A 26,916-nucleotide genomic window follows, 5' to 3' on the forward strand; every position below is an offset into this window, starting at 1 on the left:
CCTGCCTCGGCTCCTCTTCCGGCACCTTGGCCTGCAGTCCCCCTCTGATTGTCCCCCTTCTCCTCCCACTGCCCCCAGGACTCCAGACACCTCTCCCCTCCCTTCCTTCCAGAACTCTTGCCTGCTTGGCCCTGCAGGGTAGCCAGGATGAGGCCTAGGCCTGGCTGCCCCTCACCTCCACTCACGTACACACAGAGACACACACTCACAGACACACATACACAGAGAAACATACACACAGAGACACACAGACACGCCCATGCACACCCACCTGCACACGTGGTCACACTCCCGCAACACACTGACAGACATGCAGCCACACCCGTCCCACTCAGCCACACCCAGCCACACGGGCGTCCTTGCCATCTGCCGCGGTGACCCAGCAGGCCCAGGCGTTGTGCTTTGGCATTGATGGTGTTCCGTTTGCCAGTTTGTGGACATCCAGCCCAATGATGGGTTTGGGACGGTCTTGCCACTGGAAGCTCTGCAACTCGACGTGATCTTTCAGCCCACCAAGGCCAAGGAGTACAACTTTGAGCTTGTCTGCAAGTCAGAGATTAACCGGTGAGCCCACGGGCAGGGCGGCGTCACTGGCTCGGGAACCTCAGGCCCAGGACAGGCCCGAGGTCCAGGCGCCTCGCACCGTGTGTGTGTGTACGCGCGCACGCAGGTGCAGTGCTATGGGGTGAGTGCGTGCAGCATGTGTGCAGCATGCTTGGGGGCTGTATAAGTGTGCAGAGTGTCTCTCCGCGCTCGGAGGACCAGGAGCCCCACCTGCCCCAGCACAGCCTGTGACCGGACCAGTGTGGGAACCTCCCGGGGTCTCCGTGTCCAGCCTGAGAACTGGGACGAGGAGCAGGTGGAGGGGAGAAACGGGCAGGATGGGGAGGTGGAGGTCGGGGACAAGGGCTGGCCCCTGTTGCTGCCTGGGGGTATCATGTTCTGGAGCCCACCTGGCGTCTGCCCCCCCTCCTTCCTCTCCTGTGCAGGCTCCACCCACAGCCCAGCCCCAGTCGCTGTCTGGTCCTGGCTGGGGCCCGGGCAGCCCTGGGTGGAGCCGGGCTGGCCGGGGGCCTGGAGTGCCGCCCCTCATCACACAGGCCACGTCCTCCTCCACCCGGGGTCTGGCGCGCCCGTGAGGAAGCAACACTGAGTTCATGAGTGGGATTTTAGGGAGCAAAGTGCAGAGTTAGTGCCCGTGCGGTGAATCCAGGCCCCAGACTCTGCCCTGCTGCCCCGCCCCTCGCCCGGCTCCCGCGACCCACCGATGGGCTGTGAACTCCCGGGGCCTCGGGAGCACACGCCGCACGGGAAGAAGGTGCGTGTCTGTTTAGTCACTGAGGTGGCCTCGCTGTCCCAGGCGGGCTCGGGCCTGCTGTAGACTTGGGTGTGTGTTTAGTTTTTTTAAAGAACTACTTCCCTGTGAAGTGAAATAGGCAAAAACTAAGCCAGGAGCCAAAATAAAGCAGGGGAACGCAGCCCAGAGGACACCCGGTGACAACACTGCAGCCGGTGGCCGCACGGCCCGGCCCAGTGCCCGGAGAGCGACTGCCCTCCCGCTCCACTGGACCCAGGAGCGTCTCCAGTCTGATGTGCCCGGAGCCGGACCCACTCCAAATCTGACCCCGTGACTTACCGAACTCGGGTCTGGCTGCTCGCCACTCAAAAAGCCAATGCTTGAGAGAGAATGTTGGTAGGAAAAGAAAGGCTGCTTTATTCCAGAGGCCAGCAACCTGGGGAGAAGATGGACTGGTGTCCAGAAGGCAGCTCCCCACTGCCGATCAGGGCGCAAGAGCTTTTATGGGGCGTTTCAGGGGGCACAGGCAGGGAGGGGGCTGCGTGCATAACAGCACAGTCGGCTCCAGTCGTCATCCTGAAATTGGTCGTGGGGGTCTGATCAGCGTCACTTGGTGGTTTCACGTGCAGCTAGTCTCAGCTCCAGGGTCGTTTGTTCCCATTTCCTCGAGGGCAGTTCTCAAATTGTGGCAGCTTCTGTCAAGGCTCCAGTCGGTTCCTCGTGTAGTTAATGTCTTCCTCCTGGTAGGGGTTTCAGTGTCTGCAAAACAGCTCAAAGGACAAGGCTCAGAATATTATCTGCAGCCTTGGAGGAGGAACTCGGGGTCCAGGACTTTGTTAAATGGCTAAATGGTTGTCAGTTTGGCCTGTTTGATGGCTTTTCTTGGCTTCTGCATTTTTTCATTTCTCTGATTAAATTTATCCTTTGGCTAAAGCTTTTCTACAGAAAAAAGGCAGGTGGAGGACACTGGGGAGGGGGTCCTGTCCCAGGAAGGCCCCAGAGGGTCCTGCTCCGTCACGTGGCCTCCAGCCCCCTGTCACTCTGGCCAGAACCTTGGCCCCACCCTGACTCCTTACCTTTCTCCCCACAGCTGAGTGGGCAGTCACTCCTGTTGGCTTCATCTGGAAGACAGCCCTGAGTCACCTCCACACCCCTGCCTGGTTGCCAGGCCCCTCCTGCCTGGTCTGTGGGCCTCCAGCTGTGGAGCCCACCCCATCCCTGGTGACCCTCCGAGCACCCGGCCCCCATCCGGCGCAGATGTGCCCCTGCAGCCCCACTGCGGGAGGACACTCAGGTCGGCGCCAGATCTTGGCAGATTGTGAGCGAAGCTGCTCTCACCACTTGCGTGCAGGGCTTGTGTGAGCCTGGGTTTAGGTCTCCCATTACCTAGGAATGGGACTGCCGGGTGACACAGTAAATTGGTTTTCAATTTCACATTCTTGCCCGTAACACATGGGTGTTGCAGCCGCTGCACCTGCTCCCCAGCGTTTAGTGCTGTCAGGGTTCTGAGGGGATGGAGAGGCGTTCTGAAAGGTGAATGACAGCATCTCATTGCGACTTAATTGGCTAATGGTGTCGAGCACCTTGTCATGTGCTGGTGTGCCATCCAGATATCTTTTTGGTGAAATGCATCTTCAGAGAGTTTGCCCCTTTTTCTGTCCCTGCTTGACCATGAAAAAAATTTTTTTATTGAAGTATAGTCAGTTTACAACATTGTGTCAATTTCTGGTGTTCAGCATAGTGTTTCAGTCGCACACACACATACGTGTCTTCCTTTTCGTATTCTTTTTCATTATAAGTTACTACAACATATTGAATATAGTTCCCTGTGCTACACAGTAGGTCCTTGTTGGTCTGTTTTATATATAGTAGTCAGTATCTGCAGATCTCAAACTCCGAGTTTATCCCTTCCCTCCCCTCCCCCTTTCCCCCCCGCCAGTAACCACGCGTTTGTTTTCTATGTCTCTGAGTCTGTTTCTGTTTTGTAAATAAGTTCATTTGTGTCTGTTTTTAGATTCCACACACGAGTAACCTCGTACGGTGCTCTTCTTTCTCTTTCTGGCTGACTTCACTCAGAGCCCCGGCCACCAGGGCCGTCCGTGTTGCTGCAGACGGCGCTCTTCCGTTCTTCCCTGAGTAGCGCTCCGCTGTGTGTGCGAACCGCAACTTCCTGGTCCCAGTCATCTTTGCCGTTGCTTACACTGGGGTATTCTCCAAGTTCAGAGAGCTTTTCATCCACTCCGATGCAAGTCTTCTGTCAGATTCGCAGACGTTTTCGCTGGTCTGTGACTTGTCTTTTCATTCTGTTAACAGTGTCTTCTGAAAAGCAACAGGTTTTCACTTTGACTCAGTCCTGTCTTTCAGCTTTTTCTTTATGGGGCATGAGCTTGGTATCACACTAGGAATTTTTCTCCCTAACCCAAAGCCACAGAGATTTTCTTCTAAAAGTTTTGTTAAGTCTGCATTTTACCTGTGGGTTCCCGGTTTCCTTTGGTTGGTTTTGTACGAGGTGCGAGGTGCGGCATGAAGCTCAGGGTCCCCATGTTTCCGGCACCACCATCCGGAGGGCTTCTCTCCAGGGCAGGCAGGGAGCGGACCCTGTCTCACGCTGTGGACAGTCTGTCTGTGGCACTTAGACTTGAAAGTCTGCGCAGCTGAAAATAAAACCTTTCTTCCCTTGAGTACCTTACATACTAACATTAGCATATCCACTGTCTCCTGGAATAAAATGCGTCTGTCCCAGTCTGATGGCAACCTGATCTTATTTTTGCCCAGGTATATAAGAGATCTGTGTCTTCTTATTTAAAATCCGATAATTTTGTCTGCCTCCTCTGCCCCTCCCTTCAGTCCCCAGCAACCACAGAGCCCGAACCCCCAGCATCCTGTACCCTCCGCCCAGCACAGCGGCTCTTACGCCTCCATCACGTGTGCCTCAGGCTTCTCTTTGCTGCAGGAACAGACCCGCTGCTGCGGCAGGCGCCACACCTGCCTCCCCCACCCCCGCATCGCTGGTCCTCCCAGGGCCTGGGTGTCTCACTGTAACCACGTATCTGTGTGTCTGTTACTCCTATGGTCCCAAATTTACACAAATACAGAGTGACCAACCGTGTCAGGATGCCCAGGACCAAGGGGCTTCCAGGATGTGGGACCTCAGCGCTAAGACCAGGAGTCGTTGGTGGGCTGGGGCACCCCACCTGGGTGGCATCAGGCTGCACAAATTGATCCACATCTTGCTTCTGCTTTTCTCTCGACTTGGTGTGTTTCTGTACTTGACCCGTGTGGACTTGTCCAAGGATTTGATTTTGGACGTGTTGAGTCTGAGGGCTTGTGAGCCCTCAGGCACAGAGCGTAGTGGGACGTTTCTATCTCCAAATGCATAAAACAAGAGGAGAGAATGTGGAAAGTCGGTCATCTGAGCTTCTGTTTTAAAAACTGGGAGAAGAGCACAGCAAATTAAACTCAAAAAAAGTGGAAGGAAAGAATATAGTAAAGACAACAATGGAAATCAATGAGACAAATCAAATATTCAACAGAGAAAAACAAAAGTAAAGTCTTTTTTGTAAACGTTGGCAAATTCATTACTCCCAATAAGACTGATAAAGGTACAAAAAAGAGAAAACACAGACCGCCAGTCTCAGGAGTGAGGGGGGACATCACTGCAGATCCTCCTGCGAACACCAGAAAGATTGGAAGAGGATGTTGTGACAACCTGCCTCCAGGACATGTGACCGCTCAGGTGGAATGGACTTGTTCCTCAAAACACACAGCATACCAAAACTGACACAGAGAAGAATTAAAAATCTGAAAACTGGAGCAACTATTAAGGAAACTAAATCCGAAGTTTAAAAGCTCCAGGTGGAAACTTCCAGTTACAAGAGGAATGAGTACTCGGGATGTAATGTTCAACGCGGTGAATATAATTAACCCTGGCCTGTGTGGCCAGAATGAGGCCAAGGGAGGCTCAGCCCACAGGGAGGCCCGGCTCGAGGTTGAGTGGACCCTGCCTCCAGGTGAGGCTGCAGAGGCCGGACCCTCAGAGTAGCAATGGGACACCTGCCGCCCAGCATGTGAAGGGAGGGCTGGAGGCTGAGAGATGGGAGCGGCCCCTCGGCCCCCACTCCCGGATCGGCACAACAAGGCCACGCAGTCCTAGAACCAGCCGGGGGCAAACGCTCCACCGGCCTCCCCCAGAAGGACCCCAGTCAAGCCTTACTTCTCGTGTATAATGATTGTCACTTTCACACATTTACACCCTTTCAGTTAATTGAGCTCCAATAGTAGCCTCGATGATGTCTCCACCCAGAGGAGTTTTTTTTAACTGTTTGGATCCTGTGGTCACAGGACATGAGTATACACTGAATATATTTTGTTACAGACAAGTATGGCAGGGTAACGACACCACCTTGCAGAGCATTAAAATGTAATTAGGATAAAATTCGGTGGCAAGAGTGCAGTGGAAATAGGAGTTCAAAGTAACATGGAACGTGAGGTTTCCAAAGGTGGACACACCAAACACCCGTCCTTTTTTTAACGAATGACGGCAGAAATCGGTTCACCGTGGTGTGTGGTCGCCCGTGTTTGTGTTTAAAGAGTAATTTCTCAGTTTTATTTTTTAAATGCCAATAAATATTTAACAAAGTAAGCCAGCAATTACTTCTTTTGCAACTGTTAAACTTGTGATTAAAATTTTCACTGTCTACTTAAAATGTGCGCAGGGGTGTGGGATATTTTCCAAGTTTATTAAAATTCATTTATGGGAGGTGCTGGAGAGGATGTGGAGAAAAGAGAACCCTCCTACACTGTTAGTGGGAATGTAGTTTGGTGCAGCCACTGTGGAGAACAGTATGGAGATTCCTTGAAAAACTGAAAACAGAGTTACCCTATGATCCGGCAGTCCCACTCCTGGGCATGAACCTGGAAAAGACAAAAACTCTAATTGGAAAAGACACGTGGAGCCCAATGCTCACAGCAATCCTGCTTGCAACAGCCAAGACGTGGAAACAGCCTGAATGTCTACGGACAGATGACTGGAAAAAGATGTGGCGTGTATACAATGTAATATCCTTCAGCCATTAAAAAGAATGGAATAATGCCATTTACAGCAACATGGATGGCCCTGGAGAATGCCACACTAAGTGAAGTAAGCCAGAAAGAGAGAAATACCGTATGATATCACTTCTATGTGGAATCTAAAAAAGGACACAGATGAACTTATCTGCAGAACAGAAGTAGACTCACAGACACAGGAAACAAACTTACAGTTACCAGAGAAGGGAAGGTGGGGGAGGGATAAACTAGGAGTTCAGGATTTGCAGGTCCTAACTACTGTATATAAAACATGAACAACGAGGCCCTGCTGTGCAGCCCAGGGAACGACATGCAACACCTTGTCGTAGCCTCTAGCAGAGAAGAATCTAACAAACGACACACACGCGTGCATGACTGAACCACCATGCTGTGCCTCTGAAACTAACACAGCACTGTAAATCGACTAGACTTCAATTTTTTAAAAAAAAGTAATTAATGGGGTAGAAGGCAAAACCTGTGACAACTCCTGTCATCATCCTGGGTGTCCCTGTGTGTCGGGTGCCTGTCTGCACCCAGAGGCCACCTTGCCGGGGCCCCAGGCTGAGCCCGCCCTTGCCGGTCACTTCCAGGTGCTTCAAGCTGACGTGCCGAGCCGTGGGTGTCCACCCGCCCCTGGAGCTGTCCCACTACCAGATCAGGTTCGCAGCCACCTCCTTGTACGACACGTCCGTGGCCACCCTGTGCGTCATCAACTCCCACCTGAGCATGAACTCGCTGACCCACGCTGTGCCCCGCGTCGGCTCAGGGGGCGCCTCCCCAGTGGGGCCCACGTCTTTCGAGTTCCTGCTGCCCCCGGACTTGCCCATCACCATCTCACCCTCAGTGGGGACCGTGCTCCCAGGAAAGGTGGGTATGGGCCCCGTGGGTGGGCTGGGGGTGGGGCCGCCTGGGGCGCTGGGCTCTGCTCGCCCTGGACCACAGCGATCCCACCCAGACGGGCGTGGAAATCAACCATGATGCTCATCAGACCCAAGCAGGGCCACAGGGCCCTCTGCCCAGCCCAGCCTGGCCCCGAGGCAGGGCACCCATGGGCAGCTGACCCCACAGGTACCTGGCTGGGGGCTGGGGCAGTTTAGACCGAAGGAGTGCTCGGCCCTCGATCTCACAGCCGGCAGCACAGAGGCCACAGCGCCTGGTCACCGGGAGTACAGGGTGTCTGTCCACTGCTTGATCGGGGAACGGTTTCCTCGCCTCTGCCTTTCCTGATGAAGCAGAAAGAGCCAGGCCTGGAGGAGAGACGCTCAGCCCGTCCCCAACGGTCAGAGCCTCTGGGAGCTTACTTCCTCAGGGTCAGGCCGCTGTGAGGCCCGCTCGGAGGACTTTCAATAAGTAAGACTACCTACACCGCGTTTTAGCAAACCAAGCAAATTCAGCTTCGGTGATGATCCCTGTCCCCAAGGGGGTCAGTGCAGCCGTCACCCAGCCCCGGCCTGTGCCGCGCGCTCGCTGCGCCCATCCTCTGTGGGGCCCGGGACAGCCCCGCGGGGTGGACTGCGCTTTGGAAAGGCTGCTGTGCCCGTCGCGGGGACAGCTGAGGGCACAGGACTCACCACCGAATCTCAGTGACTGAAAAGGCAGACTCCCTTCTCATTGGAGCCTCGGGGGCAGTGGGCCACGTCCTGGTGCACCAGGCTCCCCACCCCAGGGCTGGGCACCCTGCACGCCCGGCAGCTGCCCCCAACCCCTGGGGCCGTGGTCCGGAAGGGCCTTCCCGGAGGGCTCGTGCTGAGCTGGAACCCCAAAGAAGAGGCAGAGACATCACACCCGGAGTGTCAGCGTGACCTCGAGCAAACCAGGGGTAGAGGTCCCGGGGCACTGAGGCGGGAGGATGCCCTCTGCCCTGTGGGCCTCTCTCCTCACAGAGGTGCCTGGTCCAAGTGGCCTTCCGGCCCGAGCTGCCCAGCAAGCTGATCCACCAGGAGGCCTTCCAGGCACTGACCAAGGAGGCTGAGGTCAAATCGGTGCGTGGTGGAGATGGGGCCTTGGGGCCACAGGGTGGGGTCTGCTCTCTGCACCAGGCCCTGGGCGAGGCTGCCACTTTGTGCACGAAGGCTTGGGGACAAACAACCCCCTGAGGCTGGAGGTTGTGCTTGTGAGTCGGCTCACCTGCCATGAGCCCTGGGCAGACCTTTCTGGAGCATTGGGTGTGTCCAGCTGTTTCAGGAGGTTAACGCTCTTTCCCAGTAAGGACCCCCCTCCTTCCTTGAAAGCATCACTGGGCAGGGTGGATCCCAGGCGGTGGTCCCAGGAGGGTGGGCCAGGCCCCTCTGCGCTGATTAGCAGGGGAGCTTGCGCTTACAAGGGACGGGGAGCAGGTAAAACACCGAGGGGCCCGAGGATCTTAGTGCTACAGCCCCTCCGGCTCCTGCCGGGAAAGACGCTGGGCAAGGAGCTGGGCAGTCACGGCGCAGGGCGACGCCCGCCAGCTGCTGCCCTGGGGATGCGGAGGGCCGCAGGGTGCTGCTCCAGTATCCGGGTGTTTGTCCCAAGCTGTTGCAGCACAGGAGGGAGGAGGAAGCACTTGGCCTCGGCCTGCTGGCCGGGCGGCGGAGCGGGCGGGGCACCAGGTACGAGGACCCTGGTTCTGGCCGGCTCCCACCCCTGCTCGGGCCTGGCTTCCCTGTTGGTGAGGCAGACACTGGAGTCGGGGTATAGGCCACAGGGGTCTCTGCACCTGCCACCAATCTTCCCGAGGGAGCTGCTTGGGGTTTGGGCCCCCGTCCCCCTAAACCTGAGCAAAGCCCCTGGGCAGACCCACTGCCAACCTCGCTCCCTCGCAGTCCGGGAAGGACACGGCCACCCAGAGGAAGGACCCACGGAGACAGTCTGTCTCCACGCTGTGGCTGCAGAACCAGGCCTCCACCTCCCAGCCCCCGGACCTGCAGAAGCAAGACATCAAGTCCAGGTGGGCCAGAGAGAAGGCCGCCCACCGCTTCCCGCCAAGTCCCTTGAATGGGGCCCTGCCCTGCCCCCCCACCTGGAGCAGAGCTGTTTTGACTGGACGTCCAGGGCTGGGCTGGCTTCAGACACAGCTGGAGCCAGGCTCTGCCTTCCCGGGCATCTGCTCACCTCACTCCCAGGATACCGTGTCCCTGTGAACAGCCTCACCCCTGGGGCTGGGGAGACGCTGGGCCTCGGCGCCCATGCTGCCTGCCCTCCCCAGCTGCATAATGAGCTCTGGACAGCCTGCGGGGCGTGGGTCACTTGCCAGCCCTGGACCCTTGCCTGTGGCCCCAGGAACGCAGCTCTCTGCCTAGGGTCCTGGGGCGGGGTGGGCCCCAGAGGAACCAGGGATGGGGTAAAGGGGCCAGCTGGTCAGACACAACTGGGAGAGCCACGGCCTGGGCCCCAGCGTGGCCCCCAGGCTGCCGCCCTGCGCCCCTCTGGCCCAGCACCTGGGGAGCAGGAGTGACCTAAGGACCCCGCCCTGGAAGGTGGGGCGGGGGGAGCCTCTGGGGCTGCTAGAGACAGTGTTGGGGCCAGGCGTGAGTGCACCTTGCTGCCTCCACTCCAGTTCCCAGGAGCACCAGGCTGCGCGGGCCTCCCTGACCAGATCTTTCCAGGGGAAGTTCGACAAGTTTGTGGTCCCCTGTGTCATTGCCAGTGGCGACACCAAAGACAGGAAGGGGACAGAGCCCCTGAGCTTCAGGTGCGGTGCTCCGGGCAGGGTGGGGTTATGGTCACCCAGGAAGCCACTGTGCCTGCCGTGCTGCCAACCCAGGTCTGGGAGGGGGACGGCGCCTGGGGGGTGGGCAGGGCCAGTGTCGTGTCAGGCTGGGAGCTGGGGCATGTGGCCACCCACTCTGCCCTCAGCAACCGCCCGCCCCGCCCCCAGTCCCCACAACACCCTGTACCTGGAGCTGTGGTGTCCGGCAGTGGCGCCATCCATCGTGGTGACGTCCGACAGAGGCAGGACTGTCTCTAACTTCGGCGACGTTGCTGTAGGTGTGTCCTGACTGGGCTCAACCCTCACGCACCCCCCACCCGCAGGGATCCAGGCCCCCCCATCACTGCCTGGGCTCCCGTGCGACCCCCAGACCCGGTGCTGTGACCCCCATCCCATTGCAGGACACCACAGCATAAAGAAGGTCTCCATCCAAAACATCTCTGCCGAAGATCTTGACGTATCTTTGTTCACTCCTGGCCTGGGCTGCCTGCTGGGCTGGGGGAAGGGGGCTGGTGACGGGGGGCCCGGACTTGCCACCTGTCCTTAACCCTGGGCCTGCAGGTGAAGTGCTCTGTGCTGAACCCCAACGGCCCATTCGTCCTGATGAACCCCGTCAGCAAGCTGCCCTCGGGGGAGACCCATGTCCTGGAGCTGTCTTTCTCCCCCAACGAGAGTATCCTGGTGAGTCCCAGGCCCACCTGCAGCCACGCCACAGCCTGGGGCTCCCGGTCCTGCTCCCCGCACTGCACGCTGGCAAGGGCTCAGGCCCGTCGCTACGCCAGGCCCTGGAGCAGCTCATCCTCGGGACCCCCGCTTCTTGCTGGAAGGAGGGCACCAGGGACCTCTGAGCTGCCTCAGCTCCGTTGTGCCCTGACCCAGCTGCTCCCAGGACGGAGCTCCCACAGTGCTCCATGCCGAGAGTCGGGGTCTCCACAGGCCCAGGAAACACTGGACATCATCACCAGACGAGGCAGCCTCTCCCTGACGCTCACGGGCACGGGCGTGGCATCCGTGACCACGTGCTCCATTGAAGGGGACGTCCTCAACATGGGCTACGTGATTGCCAGAGAGTCTGTCTCCTCAGGCTTCAAGGTGAGGCACGTGGCAGGGGCCGGATGTCTGTCCCCGTCTCCCAGGAGGGGTCCACCCCAGTGGAGGTGCAGGCTGCCCCAACCCCCGCCCTCCAGCAGCTGCGACCCCTACGGCCCTCTCCAGCAAGGGAGGCTGAGGACGCCCCCTCCCTCCGCCCCGCTGCTGCCCTGGCCTCCTCAGTGCTCCCTGTCCTCCTGCCTCAGGGCCTTTGCTTGGGCCATCCGAGCCAGGAGGTGGAGGACCTCAGCTCAGGCACAGCTGGGGCGGGGGCAGGGGGTCGTTGCAGACTTCTCTGGTGAGGTCACACTGCCCTGTGGGCTCCCACAGCCATGCAGGAAGGCAGGCCTGGCTCTAGGTGCTCCTCCGGCATCTGAGGGCACACCAGCCTTGGGATCAAGCTGCCAGCAGGACACCTGCTTCCTGGCTTAGGCCAGTCCTGACAGCAGAGCCCAGGAGAGGGAGTCCGTAAAATGTTTTATTGGCGATGGGTGCTCCCAGGGGAAAGGGTGAGGGCAGGGAAGAAACTGGGCAGGGCTGAAGTCTGACCTGAGCCTGACTGCAGAGGGCACTCCAGAGGACGGAGGCACTATGGAGCTGTCCCCTCAAGGCAGCCGCCCTGCTGAACAGGCCAAGCAGGGGCCAACGCTCCGCACGTGCTGTGAGCACTGGCGTCAGAATTCGGGGGACAGGGCTGGCGGACACACTGCACGTGTGGTCCGGTGGCAGGAGAGGGAGCTTGGACCTGGCGGTGGTCAGGTGACAGGGCCCTGCTTCTGTAGCTGCAAAACAACTCCGCACTGCCCATCAAGTTCTCCGTGCAGCTGGACAGCCTCTCCCCCCGGACTGAAAACCAGCACCAGCTGCCCCAGTTCCTGGCCTCCAGGACCCAGAGGACAGAAGTCGTGGGTGAGCTGGCCACAGGGGTGGGACCACGCACTGCTGAGGAGGAGCAGGACGAGGTGGGGGTGCCTGGGAGACAGTCGGGGAGAGCTGGGCACTGCAGGGGAGCCAGGAACCCGCCAGGCTCACCCTGCCCACAGGCACGCAGAACCACAGTGGCCAGAGCGTGTTCAGCGTGGTCCCCATCGAGGGCATCATGGACCCTGGCAGGGAGCAGGACTTCACGGTGACCTTCAGCCCGGACCACGAGAGCCGGTACTTCTCTGACCGGCTGCAGATCGTGCTCGAAAAGGTGCAGCTCCAGCCCAGCCTGGACCCCTCCTCGCCGCCCCCACCGGCGCCTTGTGGTGGAGTGGGGCTGGGCCCTTCCCTGCGCCACCCCGTTAGAGGTCCGGTGCCGGGCTCGGGAGGGGCGCTCCACGCCAGATTGGGGTTTGTCACGTGGAGGCAGCAGTCTGGGGTCCCATGGGCCCGCACCCCAGCCCTGCCCTCTCCTGGAGCTCCACTCTCAGGGCTGCAGACCAAGGCTGCCCTGCTTCTGCCCCCAGAAAATCTCCCACCAGTTCTTCCTGAAAGGTGCGGCCCGGGAGCACATGATGTTCGTGGAGGGCGGAGACCCCCTGGACGTGCCTGTGGAGTCCCTGACCGTGATCCCCACCTCTGACCCCGAGCGCAGAGAGGGTGAGCCCTCTGAGGGGCTGGGGGTCCAGTGAGGGGTGGGGCAGCAGTAAGAGGACCCGCCCTGCTGTGTCCAAACCCCAGGAACCCTGTGGGTAGGGTGGGCTTTCCTGGCCCATCCCCCCCAGCCAGCGTGGGGAGGGGTCATGCTAAAAGGAGATTTCACGTGGACCAGCTCCACACACATTCCTCGCCTGACCCTCACCCGGTCAGCTCCCACACTCCCTGGGCTGCACCCCCTGCCCCTAGCCCCCAGCCAGGCCCTCCCTCTCCAGAAGCTGAGGAGCTGAAGCCCATCCTGGTCACCCTGGACTATGTCCAGTTGGAAGCTGACACGCCAGCCCCACCAGCCACCCGAGAACTTCAGGTGGGCTGCATCCGGACCACCCAGCTGTCCCCAAAAAAGGTGACCACAGCACTTCCCTAGCCTGCCGAGCACCACTGGCCGGGCACCCCGGGCCCTTCCCGGCCTTGCCCCTGGGTAGGTGTGGGTGGGCAGCCTGCTGGTCGGGGCTGAGAGGGCACATGGCTGGGCACCCTCGTCCCCCGCCCCACTGCCTCCTGGGAGCTGGGCCTGGCCCGCCCATCCGCCAGCAGCTCCGATGCCCTCAGATGGTCGAGTTCAGCCTGGACAGCATCGCGTCCCTGCAGCACAAGGGCTTCACCATCGAGCCCTCTAAGGGCTACGTGGAGCGTGGCCAGACCAAAACCATCAGCATCTCCTGGGTGCCGCCCATCGACTTTGATGTACGTGCCCTGGACAGTGGCCAGGGAGCCCCGGGAGAGCCAAAGGCTGGACAGGAGGACGGCCCCACCTCCCCCGGGGAGGCGGCTGCTGGGCGGCCCCGGTGGGGGTGAGGTGGGCAGTGAAGCGGCCGAAAAGCAGACCCACCTGGTGTGCCAGCTGACTGAGGGCCCCCTTCCTCCCTCCTCTCCCCTTCCAGCCGGACCACCCACTCATGGTGTCAGCCCTGCTGCAGCTCAGGGGGGATGTGAAGGAGACCTACAAGGTGGTCTTTGTAGCCCAGGTGGTGACTGGCACCTGAGGCCACAGGAGTCTCTCCATGTAGCCCCATCAGACCTTCCTGCCCACCCTCAAAGCCCGCCCCTGATGTGTAGACCTGGCCGAACCACCCAGGGGCCTGGGGCCTGGGCATTCCCTGCTGAGCAGCTTCAAATGGGCCGTCCTCTGCGTGACCTCGTGGCCAGGCAGGGCAGGCCCAGCTGCTTCCTGCTCCCCAGGATCCGGGGAGCCCAGGACCAAGAGCTCCCCCTCCCTGACCCCCACACCCAGAAGCAGCAACTAGGCCAGTCCTGACCACAACCTACTCCTAGCTTGAGCCTCCTGGAGCCCCCAGAGCCACCAGCACCCACAGACCTGTCAATAAATCCTCTGTGAGCCTCTGTGTCTAGGCCTGCAGTGTGGGCCACAGGCTGGGGGAAGCGCAGAACGAGAGGTGGGGACAGAGCCCTGGGAAGGCAGCCCTGTCTCCCACCCGACACACGAGTCAGTCCATAAAGCAGTGAACTCTGCCTGAAAGACCAGGAGGGGCTTCCTGGAGCACTGGTGGAAACTGCTGTCTGGGCAGGTGTGGGGGTGGTGGCTGGAGCTGAGACTGGTCCATATGTGGAGAGCCCTGGTGAGCAGGCAGAAGGGGACAGGAGGCTTCAAAGCCGAGGTGGCCCTTTAGCCTCCCTGCTCCTCCCAAGTTCCTTCCAGGATCCCTGATGACCCCAAGCAAGGAGTGAGCAAATGTCAGGGACACACCCTGGCTCGAGTCCTCCCTTATAGCCAGGCAGGGTCCATGGGGAGGCCCAGCCCATGAGACACTACTGGGAGCTCAGAATGGCACCTGCACTGCGGCCCCTGCCTTCTGGGGAGTGGCAGGATAGACATTGTCTCACGGAGCCCACCCAGCCTGGCGCCCTGTGCACAGCCCTGCGTGCCCACCCCCACCCTGCCCCGAACCCGTGCCAGCCACCGGAGCACACGAAGCCTTCCCTGGCAGAAGCGGAAGACGTGCTTCTCTGGGGCCTTCCCTGGGTACCAGCCTGGAGCTGCCTGCCCCCACCTTGCTTCCTCTGCGCCTGGAAGTCTGCCGTCTCCCTGACCTGGAGCCAGTGTCAGTGGCCTGGGAATAGCATTTGCAGGACTTCTCTCTGGTGGGCAGACCCCCGTCCTTTCCTAGCCCTCACAAGGGCTGCTTTCCCACCAGATGAGAAGAGGAAGCAGGGTCCTGCAGCCCAGACCAGGCCCCAGAAGGAGGTCCTCTTCCCCTCTCTTCTAAACCCTGGCCTGGCGCTCCTGTCAGCAGGCCCTGGTCCTCACTGGGCAAGGCCCTGCCTGTACTCCTGCCCATCCTGCTCCCCGACTCCTAAGTTGGGCCTCTGGGCAAGAGGGAGGGGGAGGGATGGTCCAGAATCAAGGTCAGTCAGCCTGGCTGGAGCAGGGTGGGCAGAAGGGGCCCTGGGCCATGGCACAGCCCTCAGGAACAGGAACCTGGAAGATCCAGTCATGACAGAGCCACACGAAGTCAAGGGGCCGCCCCTTCCAGCAGGGCCATGCATGTGGAGCACGTCCTGAGTGCAACCAAGACAGGGCAGGATAGCTTCTCCTCCATCCTCCCTAGACAAGCAGACCACCCTGAACCCTGCCGTGCTGACCACCTCCCCTAGCCTGCCCACTGATGGAGGGGCGGAGGGCTGAGGGCAGCGAGCATCCGCAGCGAGCATGCACAGTAAGCGTCTTTGAACAGCGCCAGGCGCCCTAGCTTCCTGAGCGCGGTAACCCTTCACCTCCAGCACCGGGGGGTGTTTTAGGCGTGGCCACGTGTGTCCTGGCCGCCATCCTCCAAGGCCACACCCTGTGCAGACCCGGCCACAATTGTCCAGGGCGCGCCCCGGTCCACACAGAGGCTGACTGCAGGACGCCAAGGGCGAGATAGCCCCCAACCCGCCCAGGAGACGCGGGGGGAGAAGGCCTCCCGGGAGAGTCATAGGTCGGGTCCTGAGGGGCGGGGCCCTAGGGCCGGGAATCTGGGGCGTGTCCACGAGACTCGCCCTCGAAGGGCGGGGCCTGCGGGGCGGGGATCCTGGGCGGGGCTACAGCTCGAGTCCTCCAATGGACGCGGTGTAGGGGCGGGGCTCGTGCTGGGAGGGGCCTCCATAAAGACACGGAGCCGTGGGACTCGCGCTCCTAGTCCGCGCGGAGTATGTCCGCTGGGGCGCCGGCCGCCCGCGGGCTCCTGCTGCTGTCGCCGCTCCTGTTGCTGCCGCAGGTGGGTCGCCAGGGGCTGGGCTCGGGCACCGCGGGGCGGGTCTGTGCTCGGCGCGCCCCGGCCCGGCTCACCCCTGTCCCCACAGGTGGCGCTGGGCTTCGCGGAAGGCAGCTGTGACCCTTCGGACCAGTAAGTGGGGCGGGGGGTAGGGAAACGGGGTCCTGGCCCCTCCCTGCGGGGGGGAGGCTCAGGTAGGGCGGTCGGCCGGGCCCCGCCCCCCCTCCGCCTCAGGTGCCACCATCCCCCCAGGTGCCCGCCGCAAGCCCGCTGGAGCAGCCTATGGCACGTGGGGTAAGTGGAGGCTGCGGCGTGCAGTCAGGTGCGACGGTTCTCCCCGGGCCAGGCCCACCAGACCCACACCCTGCCTGGCTCCACGGCTGAGGAGTCGCCAGCACTGTCCCCCTACTGGGGCGCTGGGGCCCTCAGCAGCCTCGCAGACAGACCCAGCCTCCTCCCCAGCACCAGGGGCGACCTCCCTTGTGGGTCCTGCCTGAGTCCTGCCCACCTCCGGACACCCCTTCATAACCTGCTTGCCCATCTCCCACCCCCTTCCTCCCCCCAACTGTGGGAGGCCTTGTGAACATGGTCGCTGGTCTGGGCACAGGACTGTGCAGTCCGCCCGGGACAGCGTGTCCTGGGAGTGAGCCCAGGGCCACTTACGGCCAGCCCCAGAGAGACAGCCCGTGCAGGCCCAGCGTCGGGGGCCAGGCCAGCTCTGGCCAAGGAGTCTCAGCCTGGAGAGACATGCCCTGGTTTTCTTTTATCCCGTCCACTGCTTTGTCTTGAGCGACCGGACCATGACTGCCCGCAAGGAGCAGGTGCCCGGTGGCTGGGGTCAGTCCAGAGGGAGGGTCTTGCTCCTCCCTGCCCAGGCTTATCCTGCTCACAGTCCTCCTCCTGCTGCTGTGTGGGGTCACGGCCAGCTGTGTTCGGTTCTGCTGCCTGCGGAAGCGGGCACACACCCACCCACACCTGCTGCCGGCACCTCAGCCCTGCGACCTGACAGCCATCCCTGTGGACAGTGACAGCCCTGTGCACAGCACTGTGACTTGTGAGTGCCTGAGCCCTCACCTGGTGGCCCACCTGCCTGCAGGGGCAGTAGGGAGCTGGGGAGGGCCAGACCCATCCCCATAAACCAACTCTGGTTCCCTGCAGCCTACAGCTCCGTGCAGTACCCACTGAGCATGCGGCTGCCCTTCGGGGAGCTGGACCTCGACTCCATGACCCCCCCCGCCTACAGCCTGTATGCCCCCGAGCTGCCACCCTCCTATGATGAAGCCGTCAAGATGGCTAAAACCACTCAGGAAGAGCCACCCCCTTTCCCGTAGCCCAGCCCCCTTCCCAGGGCCTCATGCCTAGAGACCCCTCCAGGGCCCCAGGAACTGGACCCTGATGCCCCACACCCCTGGTTGTAGCCATGGTGCCCCTGAGAGTGGGCAGGAAGGCTCTCCTGAGCCTCCCAATGCCACCGGCCACTCTGTACTTACAGTGGACTGTGCAAGGGTCCTCGGGCTGGGGGACTGCAGCCCACCCCCACCATCCTTCCTCCAGGAAGGCCAGCCGTCCAGCACATTGCTGCAACCCTGGCCTCGTTGCTGTGTAACACAGGGCAGCCAAGCTGGCTGGCCCTGTGTTGGCCACACACACGCACGTACACGCACGCGCGCACACACACACACACAGGCTGCTTCATTCAGCCCTGGCCCCCAGCCCAGCCCCAGCAGGCTCTCAGCCCAGAGGAGGCCCCACAGGCCTGAGCCTAGGGGCTCAGGGCCTGCTGTGATGTCTGCAGCTTTTTGGAGAGAATAAAGTTTGTATCAAAGTGGCCTCTGCATGGAGGAAAGGTCTCTGGGAGGGGCCCTTGGTCAGCTGCCTCCTGGTGCAGGCAGGCAGGGTCAGTGCCTGGTCCTTGACCTACGCCCAGCCTGGCCTTCAGGCTGGTGTCTGGAGCCCAGAACTGGGCAGTGGGCAGTATCAGGTGTCCCACAGACGTGACCGGCCAAGTGTGATGTCTGGCTCAGGAAACCCCTTTCCCTTCTCCAGACCCACATCTTTGTAGCCCCTTCTTCCCAGGCTGGAGACAGTGAAGCGTACAGGAGTCTGGCAGGAGCGTTTATTGGCCCCCCAGGCAGAGCTGGAGTGGATGGCAGGGTGGGCAGCAGGGGGTGGTAGCGGGCAGCAGCCTTCCTCCAGCAGGCCTCCCTCAGCTGCAGCAGCTGCCCCGACTGGACCGGCTTGAAGGACTCCCCAGTCGTCATGGCCACGAACTCTGAGAGCAGATGTTAGGTCAGCATCCCAGCCGGCCAGCCAGCAGGCTCCCAGGGCCCATCCCTGCTCACCCTCGCGGTCGATGGTCCCATCCCCATCCTTGTCGGCCTGCACCTCATTGAGGGTCTCACCTGTGTTCATGAGCACGTACCTGCGGGCCCCTGCACTGAGTGGCAGCGGGCCCGGCGCTGGCCTCGCCCGCCCAGCTGCCCGGCCACCAGCCCTACTTGAGCATGTCCCAGTCGGTGTGGCTCTTGCCCTCCTTGTCGAAGGCTGGGAAAGCCACCCTCAGCTCGCCCTCTTGGTTCTGCACCTTCTCCCAGGGCCGGGAAGCTGTCAAAGCTGAAGAACCCTTTCTCTGCAAGGAGGCAAGCAGCAGACGGGGCGAGTGAGGGTGGCACGGTGCCTCCCCGCTCGCACGCACTGCAGATCCCCACCAGGACTGCCCGGGCCAGCCTCACTGTCTCTGTCCACATCCTTGGCCATGGAGGCCAGCTCGCTCTTGGTGGGGCTGACGTCCAGCAGACTCATGAGCCGCTCCAGCTGGTCCATCCTCACTGCCCCGTTGCTCTCCTCATCGAACATCTTAAAGACCCTCTCGTACTCTCTGACCTGCTCTGCCATCAGGTGCTCTGTCTGCAGAGACACACTGGATTCACCAGGGCTCCGTGCTCCTCAGGCCGGGAGAGGCCCTGGGACCTGTGGCACAAGGAACCCTGGGCCATCCGTCCACTTGGCCATCCTTCAGGGCCTGTTGTTAAAAGAGGAGTTTCCCAGCCCAGAGCAGGCTTCAGGCTACAGCCCTTGAGGGGACAGCTTAAGGGGAGGGGCCCACGAGTTGCAGGTGGGGTACAAAGGAGCCACAGTGCAGGCCAGCCTCATGAGAGAGTAGCAGGGGGCTGCAGGGCAGGTGGACAGGCCCAGGCCCCAGGGCTAAGTCTGTGGACACCCAGGGAGACCAGCGAAGGACACCATGGGCCATCACGGGGAGGAGCCTGGCCTGCGCCAGGGTGAAGGTTCCTGGGCCAGGGGCTTCCAGGCCTGCCCATGGACAAGGATTGGGGGTCAGCCCAGGGGCAGTCTGTCAGCAGGTTCTGGCATCCCAGGGGGGCAATCCAGCACCCGACCACCCTGCCTGCGCCTGCCCAGAGCAAGGGCGGTGTCAGTGGCTGGCAGGGCTTGGCCTTGGGCCCCCACTCTTCCCGCTCCATCCAGCCTCGCTAAACTCCTTCCTCAGGCTCCCAGAGAGACCCTCACACCTTCAGGCATGACCCTAGCCAATCCTCATGCCCAGAAGCCTGCCCGTCCTCTCCCCGCTGGGCGCTGCTTCAGCTGTGGCTTGACCACCAGCCAGCCCCCTGGGGGCTCTGCTGGATCCGGGCACCAGGATCAGCCTTACCATGTCTGTGGCCGGCTGCGAGGGCACTGCAGGTGGCACTGGAGCTGCTGCGGGCAGAGAACAAAGGGTGGAGGGCGGCCGGGTGTTAGCTGGGCCCCGCTGCCTTGGGTCCCTAGGGTCCAGATTCTAAGAGCCTTTTTCGGCCAGGAGAGCCTGTCAGCCCTATTTTGGGACAGGTCGGCCCTTCTTGGCTCTCCTTGGCCTGAGCACCCCTCACCCTGAAGTTCCCTCTCCGACTCTGGGTGCCCACCAAGGCCCTGCCTGGGGCAGCAGGAGTGGACACCGCGGGTCAGGGCAGGAAAGGGACTGACCAGTGCCTTCGTGCGTTCCTTTCTCACCACGCCGGCCCACTCCCACCATTCTGCAGCGAGAGCCCCCACGGGCTGTCGTCACTGCTCTGTGAGCTTGCTGAATGCCCTCCCTGGTCAGGTGACACACTCACATCCCCAGAAGCCCAGTGCCCCAGCATGGCGCCAGCACTTTGCTGGCACCCTCTAAAGGCAGGTTCAGGAATCCAATGTGTTTGGGACCCCTCTCTGGCCACCCCGTCCAGAATGGGCTAGAGGCGGCAGTCCGAGGAGAAGACAGCTGGGCACAAGCTGGGGGTAAGGGAGGGCAGGACAGACGGAACTCAGAGGCCAGGCCAGGTTTCCTCTGGGCAGTCAGGGGCTATTCTGGGGTTTCTCAGGAAAACCTGACCTCCCTCCCACTCAGAACAGCAGAGCTGACTCCCAAGGGAGCCCCGTGGCCAAGCTGTTGAGTAACCAGACACCTGCAGCACACTTACCACTGCATGTGTGTGCTCAGGCCTTGCACACCCCTGCCCCCACGCCGACCAGGGACACCTGGGCCTGGGTCCTTGCGCTCCCCTCCAGGCAGTGAAGGCAGATCCGCTGGCCGAGCCACTGCCCTCAGAGTTTTGTGGTTCCAAGTTGGGGCTGAGTGGGTCCTCCCAACCCCTTCCAGCTCCCGCCCCTAGGGAGAGTCTCCAGCAGGCCCCACTAATTCCCGTCACCCCCTGAGCACGGCCCCCAGAGCCATGCACGCACAGACACACACCCCAGCCCCCGCCCCATGACCGCCTGATGAATTTGAGCAGGTGGGGTATGCTGTGTCCCCCGCCAGAGATGCTGCCACCAAGTCCAGGACAGCTGCTGAGGCCGCAGGATTTGTGCTGACAGGGACAGCATGGCTCCAGTGGGCAGCAGGCCAGTGGGCCCCGGCTGGGACAGGCCCCTGGGTGCCCACCTTGCCCAGCTGCTCCCAGCCTTGGCTTCAGGCTTTGTAATAGTGAGAAAAGACTCTCCCACCACGTCCCCACAAAACCCCAGACATTTCAGTGAAACCAGTCACATCGACCTGCCCGGCCACGGCCAGTGAGGAGGAGAGGCGGTGGGTACAGCACGACGGGGTGGGGCCCAGGACCCGGGGAGGGGGGGCGGTGGGCTCCACATCATGTTGGCCGGGCTCAGGTGCCAGCCAGGCGTTTGCTCAAGCACTAGGCTAGGTGTTGCTCCCAAAGTCTGTTTTTGACATTTGTATTGATTACACTGGTGAAATTGGCATGAAATATTACTCAGAGGAGAGAACTCATGTTTATCAAACATTTGTTATGAATCAGTCTTTCTGTTTGCTCTTTTTTTATTTGTGGCACAAAGCACGTATCACAGAAGTAACCACCTTACCCATTTTCACGTGTCCAGTCCAGTAGTGTGAACTATACACACCTTGTTATTCAGTAGACCTCCAGAACTTCCTCATCTTCCCCAACCAAAACTGACCCTGCTAAACGCTGATGCCCCGCCTCCCAGCCCCCAGCACCCACGCTTCTCCTTTCTGTCTGTGGATTTGACGCCCCTAGGGACCTCGAATGAGTGGCATCAGACGATATTTGCCCTTTCATGTCTGGCTTATTTCACTGAGCATAAAGTCCGCTAGGTTCATCCACGTAGCAGGCATCAGAATTTCCTTCTTTCTTAAGGTGGAACAATATTCCATTGGGTAGACAGAGCACGTTTTGTTTCTCCATCAATCCATGGGCATTTAGGTTGCTTCCACCCCTTGGCCAACTGTGAATAACGGTGCAGTGAACATGGGAGTGCATGAAGTTCTTTTAGATGTGATTAACATTTAAATCTATAGACGTGGAGTAAAGCAGAGAACACTGATCATGTGGGTGGGCCTCATCCAATCAGTTGAAGGCCTTGAGAGAAAAGACTGAGGGTCCCAGGAAGAAGGGGTTCTGCCCGCAAACCACGTCTGGACGTGAGCTGCCGCATGAGCTCTTCCCTGGGTCTCCAGCCAGCTGGACGGTCACCACAACCACGCCAGCCAATTCCTTAAAATAAACCAGTCTCCCTCCCGCCCTTCCTCCCATTGGCCCATTTCTCTGGAGACCCCTAACGAGCCAGAGGCCAGGGCAGTGAGCTCCAAGTAGCTGTGCACAGGCCCCAGGGCCGCCCTCCCACCGTGGGGCTCACAGGATGGGGCCACGGGCATCCCGAAGACAACAGCCGGACCCGCACTGAAAGGCCAGGCCGGGGTGAGCGAGAGGCTGCCTGTGCAGCAGGGGGGCCCTGGTCCCGCCCCGTCAGCGCTGGGCTTCCGCGCCGCCCCAGGGCCGACCAGCCAGGCCTTCCTGGAGAAGAGAAGAAACCACAGACACAGCTGCTGGGGGCCCCCAGTAAGAGGACACTGTGAGTCCCACCCCTCCAAGGTGGCCTCAGGTGCAGACCCAGCTTGCACGGCCCCTGTGGCCCCACGTGGGGCCCTCTGAAAGGGTGCTGGCTCCAGAGCCCCCACGGCAGGCCAAGTTTCCTTCCAGCACACCTGGACCTCTCCCCAGTCTGGCCCTGCCCCTCCCTGACCCGGGGACGACCCCTAGTACCCTAGACTCCATCTCGGGCTCTGCGTCTGGAGGGCCCAGACGGCAACAGGATGGGCTGTGGGATGCGGCCCAGCTGCAACGAGGCGCCGGGGGTCAGGGACACACATCCCTGGGAGCTTGCCTGCTTAGACGGTCACTTTGGTGGGTTGTGGGAGCAGGGATGAGAGACCAGGGGCTGCCAGCCCACACCTGGTGCCTGTGCTTAGCCGGGTGGGGACGGTCAGTGGCAGGGAAGGAAAGCCAGGGGTGAGGGCGGGTGTGGGTGTGGGCGCTGGCAGTCACGGGCAGAGCGTCGGGTTTCTGCTCGCCGCTCCGCAGTGGACGGCAGAGAAGTGGAGGCCCACATCTGGGACCTGAGTCAGAGTGGCTGACCTTCAAGGTCAGGGCCCTGGTGGGGAGGCTGGGACCCTGACACACGGGTGCGACGTCTGCGTGGGTGTCCCCCTCGGTTTGCAGGCCGACTCCCTTGACCCCTCTGCACCTGCAGGTTTGCCCCCGTCTCCTGTGCAGGGCTGGCCCCACACCCCCACCCCAGCTAGAACACAATGAGCAGGGCTTGCCTGACCCACCCGAGGCTATGTTTGTCCCCCTCAGCATCCCCACCTGCCCTCCTAGCCACTAGGCCAACAACCCGGGTCAGCTGCAGCTTGACCAGCTGAGGACAAGCCGGGCCTGACACGGATGGGCCAAAGGACCCGGTGGTCGTGCTGTGGCCATGCCGGCAGGACTCAGACGAGCACGGGGTCTCCCTCGAGGGCCTGGAGCATAATGGCTGGGGGACAGGACTCTACACACACCAGGGGCCTCTCACAGCCCCCACTTCCTCCTGAATCTTACTCAGCCAGCAAGGGGCGGGCCACAGTGGGAGCTGACACCCAGCCCTACGGCCACCAGCCTCCTTGCCCGCTGGCGACACAGTCTCCCCAGATCCCCAGTGGACTCACCCCCTTGCCCACCGTCACCTGCCCAGCCCTGGGGCTGCCCTCTACCCATCCCTTCTTAACTCCTGTGTCTGTCGAAGGGCCAGCCTGGGGTGTCAAAACGGAGAAGCCCAAACCTAGACCACCAGCCAGGAAAGGCGGGCGGGGCTGCAAGCGCAAGGTCGGGTGCTGCTCCGGGAAGGGCCACGCCGGCGATGGAGACCACAGTGCAAGGCGAAGCGCTTAGGACAACCAGCAAGGTCACTGAACCGGCCGTATAACTTCCACATCTGTGGACGGAAAAAACATAGAACACACAATGAACCTAGTAAAACGTCTAGGAAGGGAGAAGGAAGCCTGCGTGGCTGGGAAGGAGGAAGAAACAGCACAAAAGAGCCGGGGCCGGGGGCGGGCGAAGGCAGTCGAAGGGCGGAAGCTTCCCATGATAAGATGAATCAGTACTAGGGGTGTCACGCACGACCCGATAAACACGATGAACACTTCTGTGTGCTACACGTGGAAGCCATTAAAAGAGTAAATCTTAAGTGTTCTCTTAGCAAGGAAAAAACTTCTCCTCTGTCTTCGATTTTGTGTCTGTATGAGATGGTGCTGTTCCCTGACTTACTGTGTGAGTCACTTCATGGTGCATGTGAGCCAGATCATCGTGCTGTGAGCCTTACATCGATCCAGTGCTGTACGTCAATTATAGCACAGTAAAACGGGGAGGAAAAACAAGTAAGGCCAGCCACGTGACAGAGCGCCCGGGGCCAAAGCTGGAAGAGTGTGAGCCAGAAAATAAACCAGATCATGTTTGGTTACAGACAAAGTGCAAGATGAACATCCACTGTGCACTGAAGCACACCATCACCAGAGCAAAAAAGCAGCCCACAGGGCGGGAGAAGGCAATGCGAGGCATAGGCCTGCTAAGAGACTAACGTCCAGAAAATACAAAGAACTCCTGCGACTCAGCAAGGAAAGCAAACAACGTGATTCCAGAATGGACAAAGGGCCTGAGCGGACATGTCTCCCAAGAAGACACACACATGACCAACAGGCACACAAGGCGGCGCTCTGCTTCAGTGACCACCAGGGAAACGCAAATCCAGTCACCACGAGACACACCCGTCAGGGTGGCTACTGCCAAAAAGCAAAGAACAGGTGCTGGCCTGGGTGTGGGGAAATGAAAGCTGTGCACGGCTGGTGGAAGACAGTATGGAGGTTCCTCAAAAAACTGAGTGTGGAATTACCATACGACCCAGCAATTCTGCTTCTGCATATGTACCCAACAGGACTGGAAGCAGGGATTCAAACAGGTACTTGCACACCCGTGTTCACAGCAGCGTGATTCACAGGAGCTAAAGGGAGAAAGAACCCAAATGTCCATCGGAGATAGATGAATAAAATGTGGTGTGTGTGTGTATGTATACGTGTGTATATGATGGTTAATATTATGTATCAAGCTGGCGAGGCCGAGGGCGCCAGGTAACTGTGTGACTGTGACTGTGACTGTCTCTGGGAGAGCTGGACATTGACTCTGTTAACGAGTAAAGAAGGTGGCCCTCCCCAGTGCACGTGGGCATCTTCCAGTCTGTTGAGGGCCCAGAAAGCACAAAACGGCAGCACAGGGGCTAATTTTCTCTTTGCCTGAGCTGGGACGTCCAGCCTTTCCTTCCCTCGGACATCAGCACTCCCGGTCTCAGGCTGAGTTACCCCACTGGTGTTCCTGGGCCTCCCGCTTGCAGGCGGCAGACCTGCCTCTCCATGGGCACATGAGTCAGTTCTCATAGTAAATCTCCTTGTCCTGTACCTAAGTAAATGAGTGCATTTTTTTTTGTCATAGAACCTACTGCATCCCTTTTTATTCTTTTTATGTACAAATTATGTATATCTTACCCTTTTTATTCCTTTTTTTACATGTTTTTATTGAGTTATAGTCATTTTACAAAGTTGTGTCAAATTCCACTGCAGCACAATTTTTCAGTTATACGTGAACATACGTGTGTTCATTGTCACATTTTTTTTCACTGTGAGCTACCCCAAGACATTGTATATATTTCCCTGTGCTATATAGTATAATCTTGTTTATCTATTCTACATATGCCTGTCAATGAGTGCATTTTAAAATCCCATCTCTATGATACATACATAACCGATTCTGTTTCCCTGGAGAATTCTAATACAATATACAATGGAATTATCACTATTCAGCCTTAAAAAGGGAGGAAATTCTAACCCCAGCTACAACAGGGATGAAACTTGAGGACATTATGCTCTGTGAAATCAGCCAGTTATAAAAAGGCAAATACTGTATGATTCCATTTATATGAGATCCCTAAAGTAGCAAATTAATAGAGACAAAAAGTAGAAAGGGGGAGAAGATATAGCTCAGTGGCAGAGCATGTGCTTAGCGTACATGAGGTTCTGGGTTCAGTCCCCAGTACCTTCATTAAAACATAAGTAAATAAAAATAAAATAAACCTAAATCCCCCCCCAGAAAAGAAAATAGAATGATTGTTGCCAGGGCCTGGGGAACGGAGGAATGGGGAGTCAGTGTTTAATGGGGACAGAGTTTCACCTCTATAAGATGCGAAAGTTCTGGAGAGGCTGGTGGGGATGGCTGCACAACAGTGTGAATGTGCCTAATGCCCCTGAGCTGTGCCCTTCAACGGTCAGATTGGTAAATTTTATGCTATGTGCATTTTAACACCACGATAAAAATGAATACATATCCATGAGTCGATATTGATATAAATGACTAAATAAATACATGGGAAAGAGTCAGATCTCCCATACAGGTGCATTCCATATAATGTATGTGGATGTGCTCCCTTCTCCCCACTTCTTAATTTGTAGGTGGTGAGCAGTAGCTTCCTTCCAAAGAAGCAGAGAATGGGAAGGACCACAGCCCAGTGATCAGGGTCAAGGTCACAGTGGTGAGTCACGTTGAGGGGACATGCCCTGGAAACCACGGGAGGAGAAGGGCCCTGTACCTCTCTGGTCTTCCTTCCAAAACCCACAACCCTGCTCTGATCACTGGGGGAAGACACCAGACAAATCCCAAAGAGGAACAGTCTACAGGATGTCCTGACCAGGACTCAAAACAGTCAAGGTTATCAAAGACAGGGAAAGTCAGGAATTGCCACAGCCAGGAGGTGCCCAGGGAGCTGCAACAACTAGAGTTACTGTGGGATCCTGGAGCAGAAGGATGACGTTGGGTAAAAACTAAGGAAATCTGAATACAGTGTGGACTTCAGTTAATAGTATGTCAGTGTTTGTTTATTGATCGTGACGTGTATCGTGCTAGTATAGCTGTTCATAATAGAAGAAACCGAGTGTGACGTGTATGGGAACTTCCCGTACTCTGTAAATCTAAAGCTATTCTAAAAATAGTTCATCTTAAAAAAAAGAAATGCAAATACATCAATAATCAAAGTAATGGCAT

General features: G+C 59.3%; 3 protein-coding genes across 10 annotated transcripts in view; 2 read left to right on the forward strand and 1 right to left on the reverse strand.

Annotated features, from left to right (window-relative positions):
* CFAP74 (cilia and flagella associated protein 74) overlaps window positions 1–14,130 on the forward strand; it is a 63,753-nt gene extending 49,623 nt beyond the window's left edge. For 3 of the 8 annotated variants that reach the window (XM_072975599.1, XM_072975598.1, XM_072975597.1), the window contains 15 exons: window positions 431–564; window positions 6,955–7,231; window positions 8,248–8,346; window positions 9,166–9,290; window positions 9,900–10,034; window positions 10,221–10,330; window positions 10,454–10,509; window positions 10,614–10,733; window positions 10,932–11,144; window positions 11,924–12,050; window positions 12,185–12,336; window positions 12,593–12,725; window positions 12,998–13,128; window positions 13,320–13,469; window positions 13,667–14,130. In XM_072975599.1, the coding sequence (XP_072831700.1) occupies window positions 431–564; window positions 6,955–7,231; window positions 8,248–8,346; window positions 9,166–9,290; window positions 9,900–10,034; window positions 10,221–10,330; window positions 10,454–10,509; window positions 10,614–10,733; window positions 10,932–11,144; window positions 11,924–12,050; window positions 12,185–12,336; window positions 12,593–12,725; window positions 12,998–13,128; window positions 13,320–13,469; window positions 13,667–13,768 (2,064 nt within the window). In that variant the 3' untranslated portion in view covers window positions 13,769–14,130. The remainder of the gene's footprint in view (window positions 1–430; window positions 565–6,954; window positions 7,232–8,247; window positions 8,347–9,165; window positions 9,291–9,899; window positions 10,035–10,220; window positions 10,331–10,453; window positions 10,510–10,613; window positions 10,734–10,931; window positions 11,145–11,923; window positions 12,051–12,184; window positions 12,337–12,592; window positions 12,726–12,997; window positions 13,129–13,319; window positions 13,470–13,666) is intronic. The other 5 variants (XM_072975601.1, XM_072975602.1, XM_072975600.1 and 2 more) reach the window with 5 other exon arrangements.
* A 1,752-nt stretch (window positions 14,131–15,882) lies between these two features.
* On the forward strand, window positions 15,883–17,579 carry TMEM52 (transmembrane protein 52). Its single transcript, XM_031673427.2, has 5 exons — window positions 15,883–16,000; window positions 16,086–16,129; window positions 16,250–16,291; window positions 16,873–17,051; window positions 17,156–17,579. Exons 1-5 carry the CDS (start codon window positions 15,935–15,937, stop codon window positions 17,326–17,328), a joined length of 504 nt encoding a protein of 167 aa, XP_031529287.2. The 5' UTR covers window positions 15,883–15,934; the 3' UTR covers window positions 17,329–17,579.
* A 180-nt stretch (window positions 17,580–17,759) lies between these two features.
* CALML6 (calmodulin like 6) lies at window positions 17,760–19,537 on the reverse strand. Its single transcript, XM_072975893.1, is given in 8 exon segments — window positions 17,760–17,829; window positions 18,095–18,269; window positions 18,340–18,419; window positions 18,496–18,588; window positions 18,590–18,626; window positions 18,730–18,904; window positions 19,122–19,309; window positions 19,528–19,537. Coding segments are annotated over 8 exon segments (828 nt in total).
* Window positions 19,538–26,916: the final 7,379 nt, after the last annotated feature.

This window comes from Vicugna pacos, chromosome 13 (genome assembly GCF_048564905.1).
Source record: "Vicugna pacos chromosome 13, VicPac4, whole genome shotgun sequence".
Classification (NCBI taxonomy): domain Eukaryota; kingdom Metazoa; phylum Chordata; class Mammalia; order Artiodactyla; family Camelidae; genus Vicugna; species Vicugna pacos.